The following is a 24,477-nucleotide window of genomic DNA, read 5'->3' as shown; positions in this document are numbered from 1 at the left end:
CATGAGTTTTAAAATATCGGCATATTGGATATCGGCCAAAATCCCAATATCGTGCATCCCTACATAAAAGCATAAAAGAGATAACAAAATTAAAATCAGAACCATAAAGCCTATAATAAAATATAAAAAATAGTTTATTACAGGCCAAAATCAACATCTCACATAGTTTTGAAAGCCAAGGCAAAAAGATAAGTTTTTAGGAGCGATTTCAAATCAGGCAGAGAGGTAGAATTTTTAACTAGCATTGAAAGGTTGTTCCACATTTTTGGAGCTGCCACAGAGAAAGCACAATCCCCCCCTAAGCTTCCGTTTAGTTTTAGGCACCTCAAGAAGCAGCTGATTGGCTGACTTGAGTGAACAGGAGGGAGTATGAAGGTGCAGCAACTCAGAAAGGTGGAGCATAACCATGGAGTGACTTAAAAACAAAGATAATAACTTTTAAATGATTTCTTAAATGTACAGGCAGTGTAGTGAGGCTAAAATATCGGTAATGTGCTTATATTTAAATTTGCTAGGTAAAGAACGTTGCACAGCATTATGCACTCTCTGGAGTTGAGAGATGTTGGAGGAACTAGACACTTAGACAGATTTTATTTGTCATTTTGTTTACACAAGTGTAAAACAAAACAAAAAATCATTTGGAACAGCTCTCTGGACAATTTCATCTTTTTAAAAAGTGCAATCTTTTAATAAAAAAAATAAAAATATATAAAAACACTTTTTCACCAACCCCCAGATAAGGTGTATTACAATAATCCAGACATGTGAGAACTGGGAAACAGTACTGGCTGAAAAATACAAAAAACAGAGTTATGTATCTCTTTAACTAGAGGAAATGTGTTTTATACATAAATATTGATTGAATGTGGCTGTGAACTGAAGCTTTTAAACATAAACTACATGACTATAAATCAGATCCGATCAAAAAAGTTAAAAACCTGTTCAGTCCGATTTTGTTCCTGCAATATTTGTATTGCAGATCTAAAAACCAGTGTAGTTATCAGTCCTTTTATTCACAGTGAGCAAGCACAAAGTACCAGGGTTTATGTGAGAAAACAAAGTGCTAAAAAAATAAATGTGTGGAGAAGAAAGGAGTGTTAGACTGTGTGGCCTTTTCAGGTGAGGTGAATTGGTAGCACCCTTAATAAGGCTGTGTGAGGAAGCATCACCCCTCCTGCACAGCATGCTGGCAGAGATTGATGCTGCAAGTGAGCAGCAGATCTGTAATTCATACCCACACATGCACACACTCATGCTCACACAGTGAAGGGACAACGGTGACTGATGAGTGCATCTCCTGAAAACTGACAGCAAGTCTCTGGTGTCCCCAAACGGCGCATTTTTAAAATCTCTGTCTGTTACGACACGATGACTCCAAGCGATGGAAAGCAATCTAAAGCCCCGTGTGAGACGACCCCTTCAGAGCTGGAATCAATGACAACACACCGTGGGATCAGTGTCAAAGAAATGAGATAAAAACTCCATGTGTCTTGTTATCTAATAGATAAAATAAATCTGAGGTAGCCACTGGTGGGGCCACTAGGAGCAAGGAAAGGTGGAGGAGAACCGAAGCAGAGAAAACAAAATCTGATGTGCTAAAACACCAAGCACACACCAAAATATCATATCCAAATCCAAATCTCATTTCCACTGATTTCACTCATCCTCTAAGACTGTAGTAAATAGCAAGGGATGGGAAGAGAGGAGACTTATGCAGCAGAGCATCTGCAATCTTTGTTCTAAATATAGCCTCTCCTTTTCCCTCTCCCTGCTCTCTGAGGCGCTGGATTCACTTAAGTGGATTACTACACAGACTTTTCATCTCCTTTCTGGTTAGTGTTTAATGAAGTTTAGGCAATCATACATCTCAGTTTATGCATTGCTCAGCTAGAGGCAACACCCAGTGTCAGAATGTGGATTGTAAGATTACAACATAACTAAAAGCCTATATGCATCTGTATTGTTCATGAAAATATTAAAGTGGATCTCCTATACCTTTTTATGTTATTAATAAACAACTATAGTATTCTATTGTGATGAGGAAAAAAAAAACACTTCATAATGAAAAGGGATTGCTGCTGAGGATAAGAAGACTTGAAATGGAAGTTTCCTCTTGTACAGCTACAGGTTTAAAGAGATCTTATGGAATAAGATCAAGAATATATATGAATTTGTAACTATAATTTGTGTTTATTTTTCCACTGAGAGTATCTTGATCTTCTTCCTTTTTCCATAATATTCACTAATAAATATAACTGTAGATGTTGAATAAATGCTTACTAACCAGCCTAAAAAAACAAACAAAAAGACATACTTTATCTTGGGTAAGATTTAAAGCCTGTGTTTGTTCAGAAACCTTTTAATAATATTGTTTTGTTTATTTCAAAAATGGGGATTTTTCTTTCCATTCCATCCATTCCCTTCATTCTAACCACTGGAGTCCCCAATGCATGTTTCTTTGTCCCCTAAGGGAGTAAAACACAATGAGCAGCTTCTCAAAGTTCTCAGCAGAAATCCAAACAGGCTTAAATTAGCATAGTTATTCTCTGCAGTTTTTTTTTTAGAACGACTGTGATTCGACTAATTATATTCCCCATTGCAGTAGGGTTCTAAGATAAATGTTGCCCTGCCTAAATGTAAAGAAAAAGTCCAGTCAGCAAGAAATGATCAATAGATCATTATCTGTACCTAAAACTAATACGTTTGCAGTGATTTAATGAATTTAGCATTAATCAGTAAAAAATTAAAAATAATAATTTTCGTCGCAATCACAGAGTTTGGGACCTGTGTTCTGTCAGATGAGCATACCCCGTCAGACCAGCATACCCAAAGTCAATATGCATGAGCAAGACATCAGATTTGTGTTTATCCCTTTAGTTTTGTACAAAAAAATTTACTTTAAATTACCTCAACGGATGTGTATCCCTTTAGTCATGTACAAAAAAAACAATTTAAGGTGAGGTCGCCATACGCTTCAAAAAACACCAAAAAGTAAGTAACTAAATAATTTTTTTTTGCACATGACGCTTGTACTTCCTGCGGAGGATGAGGAGAGCCCGCCTGCCCCCGCCCATCCTCACAGCCTTCTACAGAAGCACCATAGAGAGCGTTCTGACCAGCTGTCTCTCTCTGTGGTGTGGAAGCTGCAGAGCCTCCGACTGGAAGAATGTGAGGAGAGTGGTGAGGACAGCAGAAGGAATCATTGGGGCTCCTCTTCCCTCCATTAAGGACATTTCATCACAGCGCTGTGTGTCCCGAGCCTGTGATATCATCAAAGACCCCTCACACCCCCACCATGGACTGTTGTCCCTGCTGCCCTCTGGAAAGAGGTTCCGCAGCATCCGCTGCAGATCCACCAGGTTCTGCAACAGCTTCTTCCCCACTGCCATCAGACTGTTGAACCTTTGATTGTTGAACTGTTGAACTCTGCACCTATTGCACATTATCGGGCATCAAATGCTGCTGAACGTTTAACTTTTAGCCCTTTAATTGTTCATCTCATTTCTATTCTAAATAACGCATTTTTTGCACAAATGCCTATTTGCACTGAATCACTGCAACCTGCACACTGTCTCTTATCCTCTGCATTGTTCACACTTTGACCACTGCTGCACTTTTTGTATAACTCGTGCCATTTGAAATATCAATGCAACGTTTCATAAGCTGTATGTAACGCAATTTCGTTCTGTATGCACTCTGTGCATACAAAATGACAAATAAAGAAGTCTAAGTCTAAGTCTAGATGCATATGCAATAAAAAACAATTATTTAAGCTTTCGAGAGGACCTCACCATTGAAATTCACGAGAGCTATAGTTGAACTGACATTGCCAAAGTGCATGACAGTTGGATGTTGTAATACATCGGGTAAAAGTGAAAAAAATTGTTATTTCTCCTTTCCAATTCATGATCCTCCATGGACGGGTTACTGCGGTCCTGGTCGTTGGATTGCCAACTTGAAGAGGGAGGATTTGCCATTTATTTCTGGCCAGAGAAAAAAAACACCTAATATGTAGCCCACATTTCGAAGACGATTTTTTTCAAGATGATTTGGATAACAGCATGCTGTGACTAACTAAACACCAGATACAGATCTGGGACTTGATCAACAGACAATACCGCACTGTAACATCACAAACCAGTGGGTGGCAGTAGTAGTTCTTTGACAAACATGGATGTCTCTGCTAAAGCGCATTCAAATGAATTTACTCTTAATCAAAAACACACATTTATTGAACAGTATGTAATAAATTTATTTATTTAAAGCACTTTCAGAAGTTTGGACTTTTATATAAACAGGCTTCCCAAATCAAAAATATGTTTATAACTATATTTTTTATGTAAAGAAATAAAGTCCAGCTGTGACAAAATACCAAGGAGTTCTCATGCTTGTTTTAAAACAAAGCTGTCTTTATACAAATAGCATTTAGCATTCCTTTTGTTAATTTTATTATTGCTAAAACAATCTGTTTCTTGCATGACTTTGTAAGAATTACTACATACAAGTAAAGTAAGCCTTGGACGTTTAACTAGATAGGGATCTTGAATCATATTAAAATTTTGTTACCATTAATCTGTTGTGCTGTACCCAGTTTTTTTTATTAATTCTTAAAACCTAGAACTGGACAAAATGCCCTGTACACCACTGGTCTCTATTTATTCACTGGATTGCTGATAGAGCAAAAAAACTGAAGAAACCTGCTGCCATTTTGGTACTCCCCATTGTCGCGGAGTCGCGCCATAAAAATGTCTGCAGTGTAATGTAAATACTATAACAATGTAATCAATACATGTATATTACATGTACATCATCAATTAAGCAATTTTAGGGTACCATTAACATATTCATTTTGTTGTAAAGGATTTATATAATATGTTAAATTGCATGATTTATAGACTCCATGGACTTCATACTGACTATGCAATGTGTTGTGCCTATTTTCTACCATATATTACAATAATGAAACAGCCAGTGTGTGTCCAAGTGGTGAATTTATTTTAAAAGTCTTATGCCCCCCTGAAAATGAGAACAGCATCGTTGTTTGATGCTGTATTGTTTACATTCTGACCGGTCTGACTAGGGAGTACCAATATGGTGGCTGCTGACTTCACAGCAACGTGTACTACCAATGGCCTATCAGCAAAGTAAATAAATAAAGATCAGTGGTGTCCACCTGTTCAGGTTAGACTTACTATTACTATCCAAACACACTTGTGTAATAATGAATTCTATGCACCTGGCTGTATTTTTTATTTAGACAATTACAATTGCCTTAAAGGTTTTTAAAAGCACAGTGTAAAAATAGCAATTGTAACCATCTGAAATTTAGAGCAACTGCAATAAATTCTTTTTTAGCCTTTAGAAGCATTATCTTGCATATTTATGTGCAGAAGAGTTTTTATAAAATGCATACTTAGAACAAAAATATATTTCCTCTTACTGTAATCCTCATCCTTTTCCTCTTAGTGCTACACAGGACAACACAGGTCTGACAGATAGTAAAGGATGGGTCCATTATCATGGTGCAATGAATAATACAGGTCTTCCTGAGAGCTCCTTTTTCACTCATGCCCATGCAACTAGAAGAGTCACAAGCCTCATAGATTTACTGCCCAACGGCCTGATCTGTTTTTCTGCCATTTTTTAAAGAACTGAATTTTTTTTTTTGATAAAACCAGATTTACTAAATCCCTTCAATTCAGCCCGATAATTATATTTTAGATTTTTCCTTACCAACTTAACTAATTGTTCAAGCTGGAAGGAAAAACTTGCATGTTGAAATAGAACTAGCATACGTCTAGGGATTAAAATTTTCCTTTGCTCTCATTCTTTCTGTATAACATCAATTGTTGGCAGTCATGTTTTCTGTTTGTCATAATATTTGCATTAAGTTTTAGCTTTACAATCTCTTCTCCACAGCTCAGTAATGGAAAAGTCAGTAAAGAAGCCTTATAAAATATTAAAGCCACAATCTCTTAAGTTTTCTGTGTGATCTTGATAGAAAGGCTTTAATCTATTAACTGGCAGATTGTTCATGCTCTCCCCTGCAAGATGAACAGATGTACCGAGCGAATCGGAGAAGGAAATTTGCACCAAATGCCTTTTACTTTTTACAAGAAGCTTGTGTGTGAGTCCAAGGTAGAAAAAAAGAAATAACAGGAAATTGTAGACTTAGGGAAGGGTTTAGGGATAGTTATGTCAGGTCTGTTACAGAGAGGATGAAAACTGGCAAGTGTGTGAAACAGAAACATGTTTGAAAAAATGACACGTGGCTAAAAATCCTTCATAAAAACTCAACTCACTGGAAAAACCATGTTGGGAATACAAACATTATCCACGTCCCAACATCCCTTCTATCTGACGTCACTAGCTCCTCTGCGTCCCGCCCAGTTTACAACACAGCTTAAAGACAGCTATTCCCAGTATGTACCAGCCTCAGTAAGAAAAAACAACACAGGGCAGGAGAAAGACTGAGAAAAACACTGCAACCTTAGCTAAATTTCCCTCCCGCTGCTCTCAGCAGCATGCTGTTACATTACAACATCATTGTGTGCTTTAGCTTACTATTTCTGAACTGCCCTTGAGTTTATGGATCAAGTGGAGCATTTAGTGTGGGAGAAAATGACAGGAAATGTCTGGCCCATTTAACAATAAATTTCCTTGAATACATGTGAGCTGTGCCTAGGAAAAAAATTAAAAAAATAAAGGAGAACCGGGCTGGGTAAGTCAGCAGGGAGCAATTAAAACAAGAAATATTTGAAGATTTAGAAAATTTAGCTGTAAGTTATACAAAACATAAAAAGATGCACTTGTTTCTGGGAACTTACCAAATCCAGGAGTGTCGTCTGAAAGGAAACTGACTGAGGTGCATCATGGACCTATCACAGGGAACGCCTGGAGATTGTCCTGGCTTCATTTTGAAGCTGTGCCAGTAATGCCTAAATGCTTGGAGCCCTTCTTCTTCTATTAACTGTAGTTATCTATCTGCAGATCCTGCCCCACGCTATCTGCAGACACCTGAATATGATATTGAGTTCCATAGTTGTGTAAAGTCGTGTCCTGTGATGCATTCAGACCTCTCCTGGAGTCCGGAACTTTTTGCTTCTCTTGTTTGAACCTATGGCATCATTTCAAAAAGCTAAAAGTTGTTTCTTAAAAGGCAATCGTAAAAAAAAATTGTAATAATAAAACTCAGCAGAATCCATCAAAAATACTTAGAAAAACAAAAGGAGAAATTGAAGTAAGAAGACTTGAGCTTTGCAAGAAGTCAGTTTCTAAGTGAGACTGTCAGCAGAACCAACAGGAAGGCGGCCACCCAGCAGGTCCAACTAAGCTCTCCAGCCGCTGCTCTTTTTTCCGTGGGATTCTTCCTGCGAAGGCTAGGAAATTACTGTCCCACATCCACATGGTGAACCGGTTCAGGGACTCATTCTTAGCGTAAACATTCCTTTTCCTGAAAGCCGATGACGCCGGTTGGAGAAGGCAGCCGCAGTCACAGCAGCATGACAGAGCATGTTACACACAGAGAGTCAGTCACACTCACAGGTTCGCTTTCACACTCTTAGCTCTATCACCTCGCCACACCATCTCTTATTTCTTCTTTGTCTGTCTTTTTTTTCTCTTTCTACCACTCTGTTCTGCCCTTTCACCATCTCCAAGGGAGAATAAGACTCGGGGAGGAGGAAGGGAGAATAAAAACAGAAAACAGTGAAGCTTCTCTTCAGTTTCTCCCCTACCCTCTGACTCGCTTCTGATCGTCTTCCTCGCCTCTCCTCCCTCCCCCAGTGGGATGTCCCGACTCTCTAATAGGTGTGCCTGTTGTACTCAGTGAGTTAAACCTAATGATCCTCTTAAGGCTTCATTCAGAGGAGCAGGTCTGCACAAACACAATTAGCATGCACAGAGGAGTGTATACAGTAATAAGGACAAGATGCTGACAAACTCTGCTTTTTTTATTACAGCCCCACTTTGTCATGACAGCAACTGGTTCTGTTGTTTATTATGCTTGCTTGGCTTGTTTTTTACGACTCTGAGCAAAAGCCGTCTGTCTCTCTTGTGTCTACATGCCAGCTCGTGAACCATGACATTTCAAACCACATAGCAAACGCAAAATCTTTTCTCTTTTTGATCGTGTAAATGTGTCCAACTGTAAAACATACAGCTGACGCATGTGTGATGAAGGCAAGCAGAGGTTTTTATACTGTGGCTTGTTTAGTCTCTAAAAACCAGTTTAACTGGATGCATTCTTACTTACAGCAGCCTCGTGAATTAATTGGGTTCTATGTGTTTGGCTTCTGGCCAAAAGGTAACATAAATACACAAATAAGTATCACTGATCAATTTTATGTGGGATTATGTTGTATTCTCTGTTTTTGCCTAAGCAGGTGACTTTGGATGCACTACTCTCTTAGGGTGAGTGTAGAATGAGAAGATGCCAAGATAGGACTTCTAAGGTTGTCTCAGTGTGTTTCGCATTCAAAGGCAAAGCTCCAGTGTCTAATCTGAAAGGCAGGATCCAGCACAGCTTCTTGCACACATCCTGCCCGGCATAAACGTCAGCAACTTCTCAACTGCTGCCAACCGTCCCGCCACCTCACCCGCCGCTATATAATTCTGCTCCTTTCTGTTACACCCGCCATGAGTGGCAGCTGTCGATGAGGTAAACTGAGGGGGGAAATGATTCAGTTTGGGGAATGTTTGAATCAAAGGAATAATGGAGGATTTTCACATTTTTTTTAAAAGACCCACCCTCTCCACTTAAAAAAAAAAAATGCACATGCACAACCCTGTACCCGCTCCCGAGAGGAAACGCCTATTAAACACGTGCAAGAGAATGCACAAGCCCTTTTCTCTCTCTGTTTAAAAGTTGCTGTTTGCATCGCTCATACAAGCTTACTTTCCAAAAGAAGATTTGCAATTATTCCACTATGTCAGACTCACCACTGGTACACTGGTAAGTGAAAATGGGGACAAGCACATAGGAGGCCTTACATGAACCTATCACCAGAATGATTGACAATTAAGAGGACCAGTTATTCTGATTATCCACCCGGGAAAAGAACATCCTCCACTATACCTTTAAAGTAGCTCAGACAGAAGGAAATGACAACGCAAGTAGAACTGACTTGCAAATCAGAGGTTGCCTTTTGCTGGTCTGATGCTTGCGATCTTTTTAAGTTGCCTTTTACTTTTGCATGCCAGCAAATGCTGTTTAACAAGATAAGAAAATGTTCCAGCTATCAAGGTGGAGATGCCTAATGTGTATAGGAATAGATCTTTCCCGATTTAGGATATACTCCAGAGTGGTCTTGAAAAGGACCTTTAAAACTGAGTTTTTCTCTCCACTGTTGCTACAAGCATGCTTAGTGTGAGGGATTGCATTTGAGTAAATGAGTGAATGCAATCAGCTGGTTTTCCTTAGATAGAAAGCTTCAAAAGAATCAATTTGACTGTATGATCTGTTTGAACTGTAAAGTGCCTTGAGAGGACTTGTGTTGTGAATTGACGCTATATAAGTAAACTAAATTGAATTGAATTGAAAAAGCAAAGGTCAACTGACCAAGAGAATATAGCAGCACATACTCTAATCAAAGCTCAGAAGTATCAAGAAAATAGAGGTAATTTAAAAACCCCAAAACACATAAAGAAATCCTGAAATAGATCGTTGAAAGGATGGGCAGTCAGTCAGGTGAACTAAAAACTAGTCAAATGTCATCAAACATCTGTGTGTAACCAAAAAAAAGCACAATGTCAGTACGAAAAAATGTTAACCAACATATCTCCATAAAAAAACAGCAAAAATGAATTTTTCTTGTTTTTAAGATCAAGTTTTTCTTGACATAAGGTATAGACAGTATGTTTCAGAGCAACTGTGTGTGCCCATGTGTGGTATTGCATAACTGCTTTCCCCCTTTGTTCTGCTTAACACTTGTAAGCTGTCACGACTCATCCTGCAACCTGCATGAGACCAGAGGATAGAGGAAAAAAGTCAACTGAGGAAAATTTCAAGCAAGCAAGCAAACAAAGGATAAAGAAAGCAAGTAGGAGGCAGATGCAGGGAAGATGGAGAGAGGAAAAGAAAAGTCATGGTTTGTTTATGCCTGTGTCTTTTGATGGAAGGACGCAGCAGCCTTGAAACAACAATATGTTCCCCAACACAGCTAACACAATAACTCAATCCAACATTAAAGTCCTGGAACAGTATTAACGTATCATCATCTGTGACCCCTTCTTGTACAGTAAGCACCCCAGCAGTTGTTTCCATCTACAAAATATCGCATCATACTCCAATCAGGGAGCCCTTTTCCATTACATTAGCGGTTTGTCCCTGTAGCCGGGACTCATGCAGGAGGGGACCGGATTACACAGCTACATAACTGTATATCGATTTCATGTGCACTGACATTTAGCAAAGTACTTTTCTTCATTTTTCTGCAGATCGATTGTCCTGAGAATGCAGGATGAACAGCCTCTGCAGGAACTGGTCCAGCTTAGGCCCCCAGCAATACTTGACAGCTGCAACTCCTACTGTTTGCAAAGCAAAACATTTTGTATGAAAAGCTTTACACGACCAAAGCTCTCAAGACAAATAAGATCTTCAACACAAAATCAATACAACTTCTAACGCAACTAATCACATTCTCAAATTCCCGTTCATCAACAAATTAACGTTCGAATAAATCAATCTCATTAAATGCATCTAGAATCTTGAGCCCATGTCAAAAAATCTCCAGAAATCTTGGGACAAAACTAAGCCCATATGCCATTATTTCCCTGAGGTAGGAAAGCTGCATTTCAGTCTGCATGTTGTTGTTGAAATGCATCAAGCCTGGTCCTCCTCCTTGCCATTCACAGATGGTAATGCAGTGGCATTTCAGAAAAGGTTAACTCATTTCCCCTCTTTCAAATCAGATATTTGTAATTAGATTCCCACATCTAATAGGGACATGGAGGCTTTGAGGGCTATTCTGTAAAATGTGAAGAATGTTTAAGTGGAGAAAAAAATTACTTGATCATTGAGTAGAGAGTTTTTTTTTTTAACACTGATTTAAAAGTGGGCCAAAAGACAGGAGAATAAGATTAAGTGTTAAAAAATATATATAAATAAATAAAAAACATTACATAACTCAGCATGAGTAGCAGTGATGTATGTGGAGAAAATAAGCGGTTCACATTAACATGAACTTTATCATAAATGAGACACGCATCGAAGTTTATTTTATATCAATCTATAATGTTGGAAAACAGGAATCACAGCTTATTCAGACACTTCACACACAATAAATAAGAATAAAAACATGGAGACCTATTTTATGTTATTTTCCTTAATGTTATGGCAAGTTGTTAAAGAGGCATTACAGAGTTTTCCAATGATACTGCCACCTGTGGTGAAAACACACAACTGCAGCATTTTTCTGCTAATTGTTGTAGGTGGCGCTCATACCTAAAAAATTTTTTTTTTTTTTTTTCTTTGCTTATTTCACTGTAGAGCTGCCATTGGTGTCTGAGTTTAGCTGGATGCTAGTCACTTAAACAGATTTATTTTTGTCATTTTGTATACAGGAGTGTAAACAAAAATACATTTTATTTTAAACAGCTCTAGACAATTTCATTCTTTAAAGTACAGCCTTGAAAAGTAATACAAACACATGACTGTATATTTACAGTTCTAACATTATTTAATTTTTTTAATATATAAATAAAATAACCCATTTTACACAACATTTCAGTAGTCTAATGGCAGTGGGGAAGAAACTGTTATGGAATCTGCTGGACCTGCATCGGATGCTTCGAAGATACTTCAGAAGAACACTTCTGAGTATCCATAAAAATCCATGTTGAATGTAACACTTTGATTGCTTGCTAGGTTGGACCCATTCAACGTGGACATCACATCCATAGAACAGTGCAGGAATTTCCTACAAATGCATCCAGGGAAATTAGACAGTCATGCCCAAAATCATGCCCAAAGTCTGTCCTCAAAGGCCACTGTCCTGCAGGTTTTAGAGGTTTCCTTCCTTTAGCACAGCTGATTCTGAAGATTGCAGTTCAGCAAAAGCCTGTTAATCAGCTATCATTGAAAATCAGTAAATCTGGAGCAGGGAAACCTGTAAAACCTGCAAGTCAGAAGCCCATGAGGATCGACTTTGGGCAGGTAATAGAGACAGTAATGCAACTCTGGAGGAGCTAAGAACCCTAACTTAGGTGTGATCATTTGTTGAGATGAGCGGTAGTCATATATTCTTTAAATCTGACCTATTACAGTGGAATGGCAAGATGAGCATTACACTTCTTATAGAAGGCCATGCAGTAATTATTAAGACTCTCTGCAGTTAGTCACAAACCACAGAGGTGACACAGCCAAAACTGCAGAAACAGAATTGGATCCTATTTAGCTAATGGAACTGTCATACCTTGACGATTTTGCCAGTGTATGTCAACGTCCCAGAATCTTCTAAAACCCTGGCATATTCTGAACTTTCTATGTATTTTTTTTTTCAATTTAATAATTTTAGAGTATTCACAACAAGACCAGAACTTATGTCCAACGACAGCCTAAATTATGCATAACGCACGGCAGCGTACTGCTCATGAAATGTCACAAGCCAGTGTCCTGAGGGGGGCAGCGATGCGCCTGGAGGTGTGCAGCCTGCATAAAAATCACAAGAAGAAGATTTTTCAAACTTAGCAGCCGCTATATTAACCTAGTTCCCTATTACTGCCTGCCAAAAAAAAAGGAAAATAAATAAACAAAGAAGGTTTGCAGTCGTAGCAGATTCAGACACATGTCTTCTAAGAAGTTTATCGGAACTTAGGGAGGATCCATCACACTCACCTTCTCGCTCATCCTACAACTGGAACAGAGTCAAATTTATGTGATCATGTTGATGTTGGAGGAAAGCTAGTATTTATTCCCGTCTCAGCCTTGCTAGATCCTCCATCTCTTGTGGAACGTCTGAGGTCTGGAGGAGTACTGACGGTTTCCTTTTATACCCCCTTTTATACCAACACGCTGCTGAAATGCTAATATACAGTAGCTGTAAGTTAGAAACATGTTCAATGGTTGTCTGAAACATGCCAAATATACCTTCATCGATATGCATTGGAGATAACTTCTTGATAAGTTACACATAAGTTATGCAGAAGTTACTCATAGGTTTTGGATAAGCTAGACACCACGACTTATGAGTAACTTACACTTAACGTATGTCAACAATCAAATAACTTACCTGTAACGAATGGCCAACATATGAGCAAAGGCTCCCATACATCGAGATCTTGACATACTTGCTGTATGTCGACATGTGTCAGTGTGCTCATAACTTATACAAAAATTACCCATAACTTACCCAAAGTACTCCAGCGTTTTTGGCTAATTTTTCGTACGTCGGCATACACTGGCTAAATTGTCAATGTTTGACAGCGCCATAACTTTATAAATATACATTAAATATTTTATTACATCTGCAAGTAAATAGTGTGGATCAAAGCATAATCCAGTTTTAGAAGAGAATATACCTAAATCTAACAGAAAATGTGTGGCAGTGGTGTTATTAAATAATATTTATGAGGACAAAGCCTTCTAAATGTGGTGTAAATTTACAAAAGAATGTAGATGCTAAATGGGGACTTCTAGACTCACCTTTAAATCATGTCGCCTGGGGTAAACAGACCATATCTAAGAGTGACTAAAAAAGTACAAATCCAGTTATCATAAAGTTGAATGAAACACATTTCACCTTAGTTATGTGACATGTGTTTGGCATTGTGTCTATTCCCTGAAGAAAGAAAAGAAAGAAAAAAAAAAACTGCATTGCATTTTTTATTAAATAAGAGGGGGTAAACAGAAATTAGTTCATTTCTTTAACACAGTAGTTCAGAGGTCACAGATCAGGCGACTGCAGCCCGAATCCGGACCCAGCTGCTGGCTAATCTGGACCCAACCTGATTTAGAACATTTATAAATTACAGCATGTTGTCGACAATGTGTAACTTTACTTTCTGTGCTTCTCCTGTTAATATGGTAAAGCCGTCCGAGCGCCGGGACCCGGCTACACATGATACAAATTAGCCAATGAGCTGTGTCAGTTTGAGTCACTGCTGGGAGCTACTTTTAGACACAGCAAGCAAACCTGTGGCAAGCCGGGCAGTGGGAAAGAAGGAGAAGATGTTAAGAAAAAGAAAACACTGAAAATGTTGACTGCTGGAAGAAATGCAGTGAACTACTGAAATAAAAGTGATATGATGCGCTCAAACATGACCCTGCACCTTTTGAATATGTTTGGCTCACCCTGCTGCTGTGAAGCAGGATTCTCCACCATGAACATAATCAAAAATAAATATCGATCCAGGCTCAAAATAAGCCCCTTGATATGTGCTTGAGAATGGCTTTGTCGCCATTCAAACCCAGGTTTAAAAGCCTTGCAGGGCAGTAAAAAGCCCACTTCTCTCATTAAGCCATAAAAAAGGAAAAAAAAATACAAAAAAAAACTGTCAGTTCAGGTTTTTTATAAAATATGTGAATCAGGAATTTGTTTATATACCGAACTGAACTATTGTTGTTCTCTACTTCAAAAAACACTTCAGATTTTAAAATGGAAAAATGTTAAATTTTTTTAATTTAAAAATTCAGTATATAACATGGATGCATAAAAACGTGCTTTTTATTTCAGTGTTAAATTCTGTTTAAAGTAACAGATTATAATTAAAAATGTCTCTGTACCTTTACTGGTTGATGATTTTCTATATTATGACCCCACTGATTTTTGATTGGTTACCCCTACAGTAGTTGTTCACAACAAACTGATAATCGAATAAACTGTAATCTAAAGTTATAGAGACGGGTTAAATCTGATTCATATATTTCCACATAAGTGCATAAATCCACAAAGGTTTCTTGAAAAATTGTATTTTTTCTGTATTAAAAACTTCATACTAGAAGAAGAAGTAACATCTAACATTTATCAATCAGCTCAACTGGATTACAGGCTACAATCTGTGCCAAATTGCTTCATTAATACAGAGATAAAACCCACTATGACAAACTATGATATGCACTGCGAGTGTTGCATAAGGCAGTTTTTCTCATAGCAGGTGCGGAAGGGAATGTACTGAAATATCAGTGGTTCATTACCACGGGCAAACTTCACTCTAACACCATCTGGTAATAGTGGCTCTTATGAACGGTTGACATAATCAGCGTCATTCTTTTTCATGATAACTTTATAGCCATACAATGCAGCAGGAGGAATCATAACTTTTCCTCTGTTAAGAGGACAGTTCACAGAGAGTGTCTAGTATGTTGTTGCATTTCTTAGGAAGCTTCAAGATCACAGCCTTTGGAGCAGTATCTTTGGTATTCCACAGGCTTGGCTAACAAGTGTTTGCTATGTTTGGGTAAATTGAGAACAATCATAGAAAGAAAGATCTATTTATGAGACATTATATAACAATAAGTACACATTCATTTAAACAGGGAACTTAAAACTTTTCATATTAATTTTACTGGCAAATAAGCCGCAATTAAAAAAGGTGACTGTATTTAAACAGTATATTTTCAAGGATGGACATTTTAATATGTATATTAAATTTAAAGTAGTAAATATAGAAAGTGCGAAAGCTAAATGAAAGGAAATGAAAATGGTACAAATCAGGGAAACAATTTTGCTAATTCAATTTAAAAAGTGAATGTCATACAAATATAATATGAACAGACAGATAATCTTGATGCCCATGGTCTCAGAGTTGGTTGGCCTCTTGCAAGAATTTTAGCATCAGTGCAGTATGGCCTTGAGAGGATCATGCTTTCCTCTGCAGAGGTGCTTAAGTATTGCTGCATCTGTTTTGTCCAATCTACCTCTTAACAGTCCTCCATAGAATCTCTGTGGCCTTTAGATCACAGCAGTTTGCAGGTCATTTTTGCAGAGTAATGTAAAGGACATTTAGCTAGTTCTCGTAGTTTCTCACAGTAGGACTTGAAGCCAAGTCCTGAAAGAAAATGAAATTATAGTCCCCATCAGTACAGGGAAGCATGAAGTGCTATAACATTTCCCGCTTGACTGCTCTGATGTCTTTGGGTGTTATAAAGACTGAAACAACACAGCAGACAACATGGCTTCCCCAACTGATCACTGACTTAAACTTGCACTGTACCTAGTATTTCAGTTGGAAGTTGAGAAACAATGGGTGATGATTTGAGCCCAGATGCTATATATTTATTGAATTAGTATAGTACAGCAATTTGGGCTATACTATTCGTAATAGTATACTATTACAAATATATATCTTTCCATTCCCTGTGTATTTCACACATGGCTAATCAAAAACAGTATTTGTGAGGCTAGTCAAGTGAGAATGCATTCTCATTCTCACTTATTGTTTTCTTGTTTCTCTTTTTCCATCTCTAACATCAACCGATTTCAACAATTTTGATATCAAAACATTCAGCTTCTTCTGGATCATTTTGCTATTACTTTTGTTAATTTCAGCTATTATAATTTTTGAAGCCTCTCGAACCATTGACTGCTGGAGATAGGCACCAGCACCCCTCGCGATCCCAATTGGGAGAAGCGTGTCAGATAATGGATGGATGGATGGATCATTTTTGAAATATTAAGCTTTTTATGAAATCTCTTTGGCCCATAGAAATGAATGGGATTCTGCCAAAATTTCACTAAAACCTCAGCTACTTTGCCCTTTAACTACTTCTGCATACTTTTAGCTAGAAATACCATTAAAATTTTAAAACATTTCCACACCCTTCGGCTATTAATTTTTAACTCAGCTTTTTGCTATCTTTTACAGATTTGCTTCAGTGAAGCTTCAAACTTTTTAACATTTTCTGAAGATTTTTGGTTTTATAATGGAAGTCAGTGAAGGAATCTTTCCGCTCCTAGAGTGGGCCACTCTAGTGCTTTCAAATATTTTACTTTTGGCAAACAACTTCAGCTTACTTCTGAAATGTAACCCCCATTGGTGGGGGATTTACAGTTTTCCTACAGTTTGGTCTAGACCACCAAGAAGTCCAAACTCCCTCTTAATCCAATGGGAGATTTTTCAAAAATTACAGACGAAGATCCAAAACGACACATACTTTTGCATCGCTACCTATCCTCAACCATTTGATGTACAAACATGAAACTTGGTATAGAACATCTTCTTAAAAACATTTTGAACAAAAAAAGCGCTAAAGCTTAATTCCCCAATCCGTCATGAATTAAACGGTGCAAGAATGATATCCATACAACTTAAGCTGCCAAAGTTATAGGCATTTATTCGGCGTAAGATCGTACAGGCGATTAAGCCAGGGATAGTGGGAGACAGTGGCTGAAAAACCCTTTTATTGCAATGGATGCCTCTCCCAAGCTATTTAATGTACAAACATGAAACTGTATGTACAGGTTTACTTTTCGTACATAAATGTTGCCCTTCTTAGGCTTTGTGAAGGCAAATCTGTGTTTTGTATGTATCAATATTGTTTCACACGCCTAAAAAAATCATGTGCCAGTTTAATAATGGAGAAGCTATCAGTCAGCTTTGTATTTTTTTATTTATAAAAACTATTTATTTTCTGAGATTGTGTTTATTTAAAAGCAACTATGCAAATTAACAGACACCAAGAAAAAGTACACAATACTTATATTATTTTCCATGTGAATCCCAGATTGATCATGCTTCTTTGACTTTTCTAAAAAGTGCTGTAAATCAGTCCTACTTCTCTTCATAAATGCTGGGTCAGATCCTGATGTTTGATAAAGGAGGAAAGGAAAGCAGAATAAAGTGCTAGCCTCGCAACATGCAGTTAGCCAAGCCTTCTTGCTAAAACAGGTCCTGGAAAGGGACGTTTCTTGAACCCTCCTATGCCATTGTATTGCAGAGGAGCTACTGCACATGTACAACTTTTAACTGTTAAAGTTTTTTGCACCCTAGGGCAGATATTCATCACCAATCCAGCCAAAAATAGAATGACCCCATTTAAAATAAAAATAATAGAAAAAAATATGTATATTTTTTCTTTTTATGTCTTAATGAGGGTCATTGGGCGGGTGGGGCTTTGCCCTAGCGCCGTCTATTGGCCAGCCGCCACTGGTTTCTGCTGTTGGCTTCAACTGGCTTCTGCTATTTTTCAACAGACAAATTAAGCATTTATCTTTCATTCTATCTTATATAATTTCAACAGCTTCTGCAGTTTTCAGCTTACAGTTTAGCGGACAGCATTCTCATGGCTGTTTCGCAGGAACAGCAATTTTTCTAGTTTAATTAGAATCCTTCTTATAAAAATCATCTCCAGAGAAGTCCCAAGAACCAAACCATTCTTTTTTTATCTGTTGTTCATGCTGTTAATTTTCCTAAAACCCTTGCTCTGATTCTGCTACCCCAGCAGACTTTGACAGAAGATATCACATTCCCCACAACAGAATTGAAGAAGATATGCAGCATCTTTCTGAAAACCATGAAGGACCTAAACTTTCTGAAGAACAGTCTGCACTGTCCCTTCTTGTAGATGACTTCAGAGTTGTGTCTCCAGTCCAGTCGATCATTCAGGTATTTGTTGTCCTCCACCATCATGGTTCACACAGTTTTGTATGCACTAGGTTTGTTGAAGCAGGTGAATTCAACTCCACGAAGATAAGCAAACTTCAGGGGCATTGATAGCCGCTTGTTTACTTGGGCTAACCAGATGTAAATCTCTCAAGGACGTTCACCAGTGGGACGTAGAATTAACAGATTTTCCTTTTGAAATCTATTCAAGGCTGAATCACGGGAAAAGCAAAAACTTTAACAGATTTAAAAATCTATTCTAATAGGGGTTTGCATAGAAAGTGACTTCTAATTTATATAAAACATTAATGAAGTCAAATAAATATAACCAGACAGGTTATTTATATTAGACTAATGAAAATATCAATTACTTTCAATAATTCTGCATAACCCAGACATGCTGCAGCAGGTTTCCTGTAAATGCTTTTCAAACTGACATTCTGTATGGAGTCACTAAACACTTCCTGTACATATGTTTTCAAAACAAGCAGTTACTGCAGACTGGAATTATTGCATTGCTGGTATTCCATAGTTTGACGTCACAGCACTTAGAGACGTGTTGACATATGAGACGCAGTGACAGGCAACAAGCTGCAGAATTTTTTTTTTTTTAAATGTCATTGTTTAATGAAAAATAAAGGAATTTTATACAAGAAACATTAAAACAACTTTATAATTATTTTTGCACAGGTTTATGAGAAATTGGTGCTTACGATAAAAATTTTGCACTGGTATTAATTAAAGGCTTTGCTATTTTTTTTACTATTTGATACACAGATTGAAAACAGTTCAAAAGTATCTAATACTTGAAATCTTAAATTGTTTTGGCTATGTGAACCACAGTGGAACATTTCTTCAGTTCTTATGCAGTGAAGCATTTGTTGAAATTTTGTTCAGCCTCATTAACTTTTTGGCAGTGAAACTTCTGGATGGGATAGGGTGGTGACCCTACTCCTTGTTTACAAGCTGTCAGAGACCTGTGAATGTGCGGGTATGGGCTAAAGATGACAATGATTATCAAGTGTTCTGTCAATTGCCAGCATTGTGCTGTGAATCTGCTGCCATCAGAGCGTAAATGCTCCTCTGCACACTTGAATGAGAGCTTTGTGCCTGGGCCATCAAATTAAGCTCAACCACTCACGCGGTAGGGGTGAGGGCATTTTGGAAGCCTGACACGACGGGAGCACTCTAGTTAGAGCATCATGAATTTTCACTTCTCACCAGTCAGTTTTTTTTTTTGTCTGTATTAATATTTAGGGCTTCATTATTGGTCCAACAGCCTACTGCAGATAAAGTAACAAACACTAACTACAGAGACGCATCTCAATATATCAAAAAAAAAAATAAAAAAAAAATAAATAAAAAATACAGTACATCAAAATGAAAAACCTGTATATTCCATAGATTCATTGGATACAGAGTAATATTCCTTTTAAACATGATGGTCAATTTTTAAACATTTCTTAACCATTGCAGCAGCATTCATACAATAGAAACTCAAGACCTAAAACTGAAAGTATTGTAAGGTGAACCAGCATTTCTCTGCAGAAATAGTCTTAAGATTAGCTTGAATCAAATTCTTATATCATCGTATGTAATGTATTTATAAAATATATTATCTTCTCTATACATCTAAAAATGATGCACCGAGTTTGGTTATTTTGTTAAAACAAGTTTTTTTCTTTGTTTTCATGAGTATTAATGCATCTAATAATGTAATTTTGTTTGTTAATGAAAACTTGTGATAAATGTGGTAGATTAAAACTGGATCAGATTACATTTTCTGGCCCATTAGTTCTCCTGGTACATATTAATCACATCCATTATAGCTTTGTACAATAAACTATTCGGGCCAAATTTCCTGGTGTTTCATCTGTTGTAGTTGTCATGTTTCATATTTCAGGACATTGCTTTTCGCAAAAAGGATGCAACAGATGTAAAGAAATGGTTGAACAAAACATTTTAATTAATGTGCTGCACAAAATAATGTTTGTATAACATGAGCCATTAAATAACCCACACACCCTCCATTTCTTACCATAGTTGCTGCTGTTGCTCAACAGCTCCAAAAATAGACTTTTCCTGCATTGCACCATTGTCGTGTCACTGTTGTTGCCAAAGCGCTTGACTGGCTTCCCCTGGACTGTCTGACTAGTCTGAACCTTAATCGCAGCACTGGATGAACTTAGTGCACATTTTGGTGTGATTAGCTGTTCCTCTAAGGAATTATACCACCCAAGGATGACCTGCAGTGATCCGTTGATTATCTTGAGCTCAAAAGAAAAACATATTTCATGGATCATAATGAGTAAGGGCTTAGAGCATTGGGAACCAGCTCTGGGTTGTTTGTCTTTTAGATTAGGATTTCTTATTTAGAGCTTTAGGGGTACTAAAACAGAACTAAAGATAACCATAGGGTTCGCTACATTTTATTAGATTTATGTGGGCATAAAACTGATGCAATCTTTACAATGCATTTTTAGTTTTATTTATTTATTTCCTTTCTCACACAGGGATTCTTTGAGTGTATTTTAATTTCTGCTTTACTGGTGGGATAATTATTTAAACTGAATGGAGATAGCTGTGTGAAATGTTCTTAAATGTCTGATGCAACTATTTCAGTGATTACAATTGAAACATTGTTAATTAACGTGTGTCACTGTCTTTCACAGGAGGGCCCAGTAGCTCCATAGTATGTGTGTTAATCTTTTTTCAGTGACAAGATTCCTTAATATGACGCTCTGATGATTGAAATCTTTCCAATCTATGTTTCCCAAATGCAGAATAATGCAGTTCCAAATAAGCTGCCAAGAAACTACAGTATTACACTGGACATTTCATATAAGGCTTTTTAGAAAACAGTCAAGATATAATTTAATTTACATACATGAAGAATCCAATTAAAAATTCCACAAAGCAATTAGTACTGCAGATTTCTTCTGTGCATTTGTTTGAATATTCCATGCATGGTATATATTTGTATCTTTATAGCATTAGGTGCCAAAAGAGGTTACAACAGGTTGTATAATTAGTTGTGAGTAGGGGTGTGGGAAATAATCGTTTTGGTGATATATCGTGATATTTGGCTGCCCAATATAATATCGATCTTTCACTTCTTAGTATCGATTTAAAAAAATATATGGTTACATAAAACATTGATGGGAAAATGGGCTACCTCTGCACCACCACTCTGGCAGATAGCGCTGTGGAGCCCTTTAACTGTGCGTGCAGCAACAAATCTGTATTTAAGGCAGTCACAGTGGAAGAAAACCCCAAACAACATGGATAATAATACCTAATCAATATTTTCTGATGAAAATATACAGCACTTGCTGTTTTATCTCATCATTTGATTTTGATAGCTGGGGAAAATATGGCAATATATAGTGATACTGTAATATCGTGATAATATCGTATCAAGACCCAAGTATCACAACATGTATCGAATCACAACACTCATGCCAATACTCACCTCTAGTTGTGAGTAGAGTAGAATGTGGCATCAAGCTCTTTTAATCTACTCTTGGGAGAGTGAGAGGGAAAAAAGCAACATGTATGCATAGTCAAAATTTTAGACATCCAGCTTCCAAAAGATATAAACTTTAAAAAGTTTATATCTTGAAATACTCCAACAGATACCTGGAGAAATATCAGATATTTCTGTTTAGAAATGCAAATTTCTGGGAACAGCTAAGACACTGAGAAGAACTCTCAAGCTCTCAGGCCTCTGGTAGAGGACCAAAACATTGCCCTAATCTCCTCCACATTGTTAACAAATAAAATTTAAAATCTGTCACAGTCGTCACATGTAAAACCGACAAAAATGGCACTGAAGGCAAAAAGCTTTATGAATATTATAAAAAACTATTTTTTGTTTATCTTGACCAGGTTTTAAAATAAGCAGATCTAGCTTGTTTTATCATGTCACTGAGACATGCAATCTTTTTTTTTTTTGTGATCTGTGCACTTCCAGATTTGTGACTTTCCACTGGCATCTATCATTATGACACAATCTCCCGAATAAGGAAATGTCCTCATTTAATCCCGGCTGTGATTTGTTTTTTGAAGATAATATTTTAAGTTGCCACCAAGTCCAGTATAGACTCAAAGTGATCACTGAAGGATTATATGCAAGAGTCAGGATTATTGTATACCACATCATGGCCAGGCTGAAACAGATCAAGTTAGAAAAGCTTGCAACAGCAATCTGATTTACAATGCACTTTGTAAAACCTTATTATGAGAGCAAGGGTCAATAAACACATTAAAATAAACACAAAAAAGATACAACACAAGTACATCCAGAACATGCACCTCATGTATGTCAAATCCAAAAATAAGAAAATAGTCCAAAATATGGAGTTTTTAATGTGTTGCACAGAAACATGTTACTTAAAGTGCAATAAGTCCATGATTGATAAACACTCAGTTGCTACAGGACAAGAAGAGTCATCAACATGAAAATCAAAATCCCAAACCAAAAGTTGAACAAATTTATAATCGTGGATAGAAAGTCAGAACATGCATCACTTAAAAATTCATGTGTAGGACGAGGTTTGTAGAAATAAGAACCAAAAAACGGAGTTAAAGTTTCCAACCTTTAAAATCAAAAGTTCAAAAGAATGAATGACTGTAGATTTCCTTGTGTCTATAGAAAGCTTTCCAACTCTGGCAAATCTGACTCCCCTTGTTGGGTCCCAGCCATAGAGCAGTGTGCAGGGCACAGCTCATTCCGATGTACATATTACTGTTCCCTTTCCCAGGTCTCAGTCAGAGCCATTACATCAAGATGCTCCTTTAAGAATAATTAATTTAGAAAGAATGCCTCATTTGTGATGAAGAGCACATAGCGTATAGACTGAGCATGGAAAACCCAAGATGACATGTGCCAAAGCTCCAACACTGTGCATGTGGCTCCACATCTACAGCTTACAGGATGTGCAGATGGAATCCAGGTTCCATAAAATACTTGACAAGAAGGAAAGAAATGATCAGAAGAAACAGGATGATGAGGATAAAGGAGGAGTGTAGAGACAGGGGCATATGGTTACTCCCAGTCCAGTCATAGACAAAAATCCTTCACAGGTACAATACTGTAAATCTGGACCAAGCGGCAACCACGGATGAGTGACCATGATGCTTCCTTTGCCGGTGATGCAAGCCAATCCGCAATCCCTTTTTCCTCCTCCCCCTGCCACCATGTTCTACTACAAGCAAGTATTCAGGTGATGAAATAGCACACTGAAAGCGGGGTGGATAAGACTCCTCAAACCTAGCCAAAAATAATATGGCTAGGGGACATAACCTTGTCCCCAAGCACAATGAAACAAAAGTCCTGTTGGAGTGTGATAATCTTTTGTAAAGGGGGTTTGTAGGAGTTAGGAGAGGAGATTACAGCAGAGCAAAACAGTATCTCCTTCCACCAATGTTCAAAATTAACTAGCCCAGATATTTGTCCTCAATGTCCAAAATTAATATCAAGCTTATGGCAATTACATTATCGATCATCAAGGATTGCAGCTGAGATACGGTTTTTGGTTGACAGGCTTGATGTAAAAAAATATAACACTGGCTAAAATAATTTGTATTTCTCTAATGTGCCTATGGTTGTTCAATAACTTTGTCCCCAAGAACAGTGGGAGGCAGTCCACATGTCCCTGTGGAAATGTCTTGTGAGAAAGGGTGTTGCAGGAGTTGGGAGCAGAGGAAAACTGCATCTTCTTCCACCAATGTTAGAAAATAACCAGCCTGGACACTTGTCCTTATCGTCCAAAATTAATACCATGGCTGATGGTACTACATTGCTGATGATGAGAGATTGTAGCTCAGACATAATTTTTGGTTGACAGCCTTAATGTAACAAAATATGTTATCCAAACAAGTTGTTGAGAGGCACAAAGCCGAACACGGGAGCATCTTGCCATTCTTTTGGTATTC

The 24,477-nt window shown here is 37.5% G+C and overlaps 1 protein-coding gene across 5 annotated transcripts in view; it reads right to left on the bottom strand.

Moving 5' to 3' along the window:
• Nucleotides 1-24,477, bottom strand: part of pde4d (phosphodiesterase 4D) — a 274,671-nt gene that overhangs the window by 60,266 nt on the left and 189,928 nt on the right. Inside the window, exon 1 of one of the 5 annotated variants that reach the window (XM_015395971.1) lies at nt 6,828-7,739. The exons of the other annotated variants lie outside the window; for them this stretch is intronic. Within the exon in view, the coding sequence (XP_015251457.1) occupies nt 6,828-6,916 (89 nt within the window). The 5' untranslated portion in view covers nt 6,917-7,739. Of the gene's footprint in view, nt 1-6,827; nt 7,740-24,477 lie in introns of those variants that run through there. 5 annotated transcript variants of the gene reach the window in all.

The sequence above is a fragment of the Cyprinodon variegatus genome, unplaced genomic scaffold, assembly GCF_000732505.1.
Source record: "Cyprinodon variegatus isolate N-32 unplaced genomic scaffold, C_variegatus-1.0 Scaffold26, whole genome shotgun sequence".
Lineage (NCBI taxonomy): Eukaryota > Metazoa > Chordata > Actinopteri > Cyprinodontiformes > Cyprinodontidae > Cyprinodon > Cyprinodon variegatus.
This window is presented reverse-complemented; position numbering and strand designations above follow the sequence as displayed.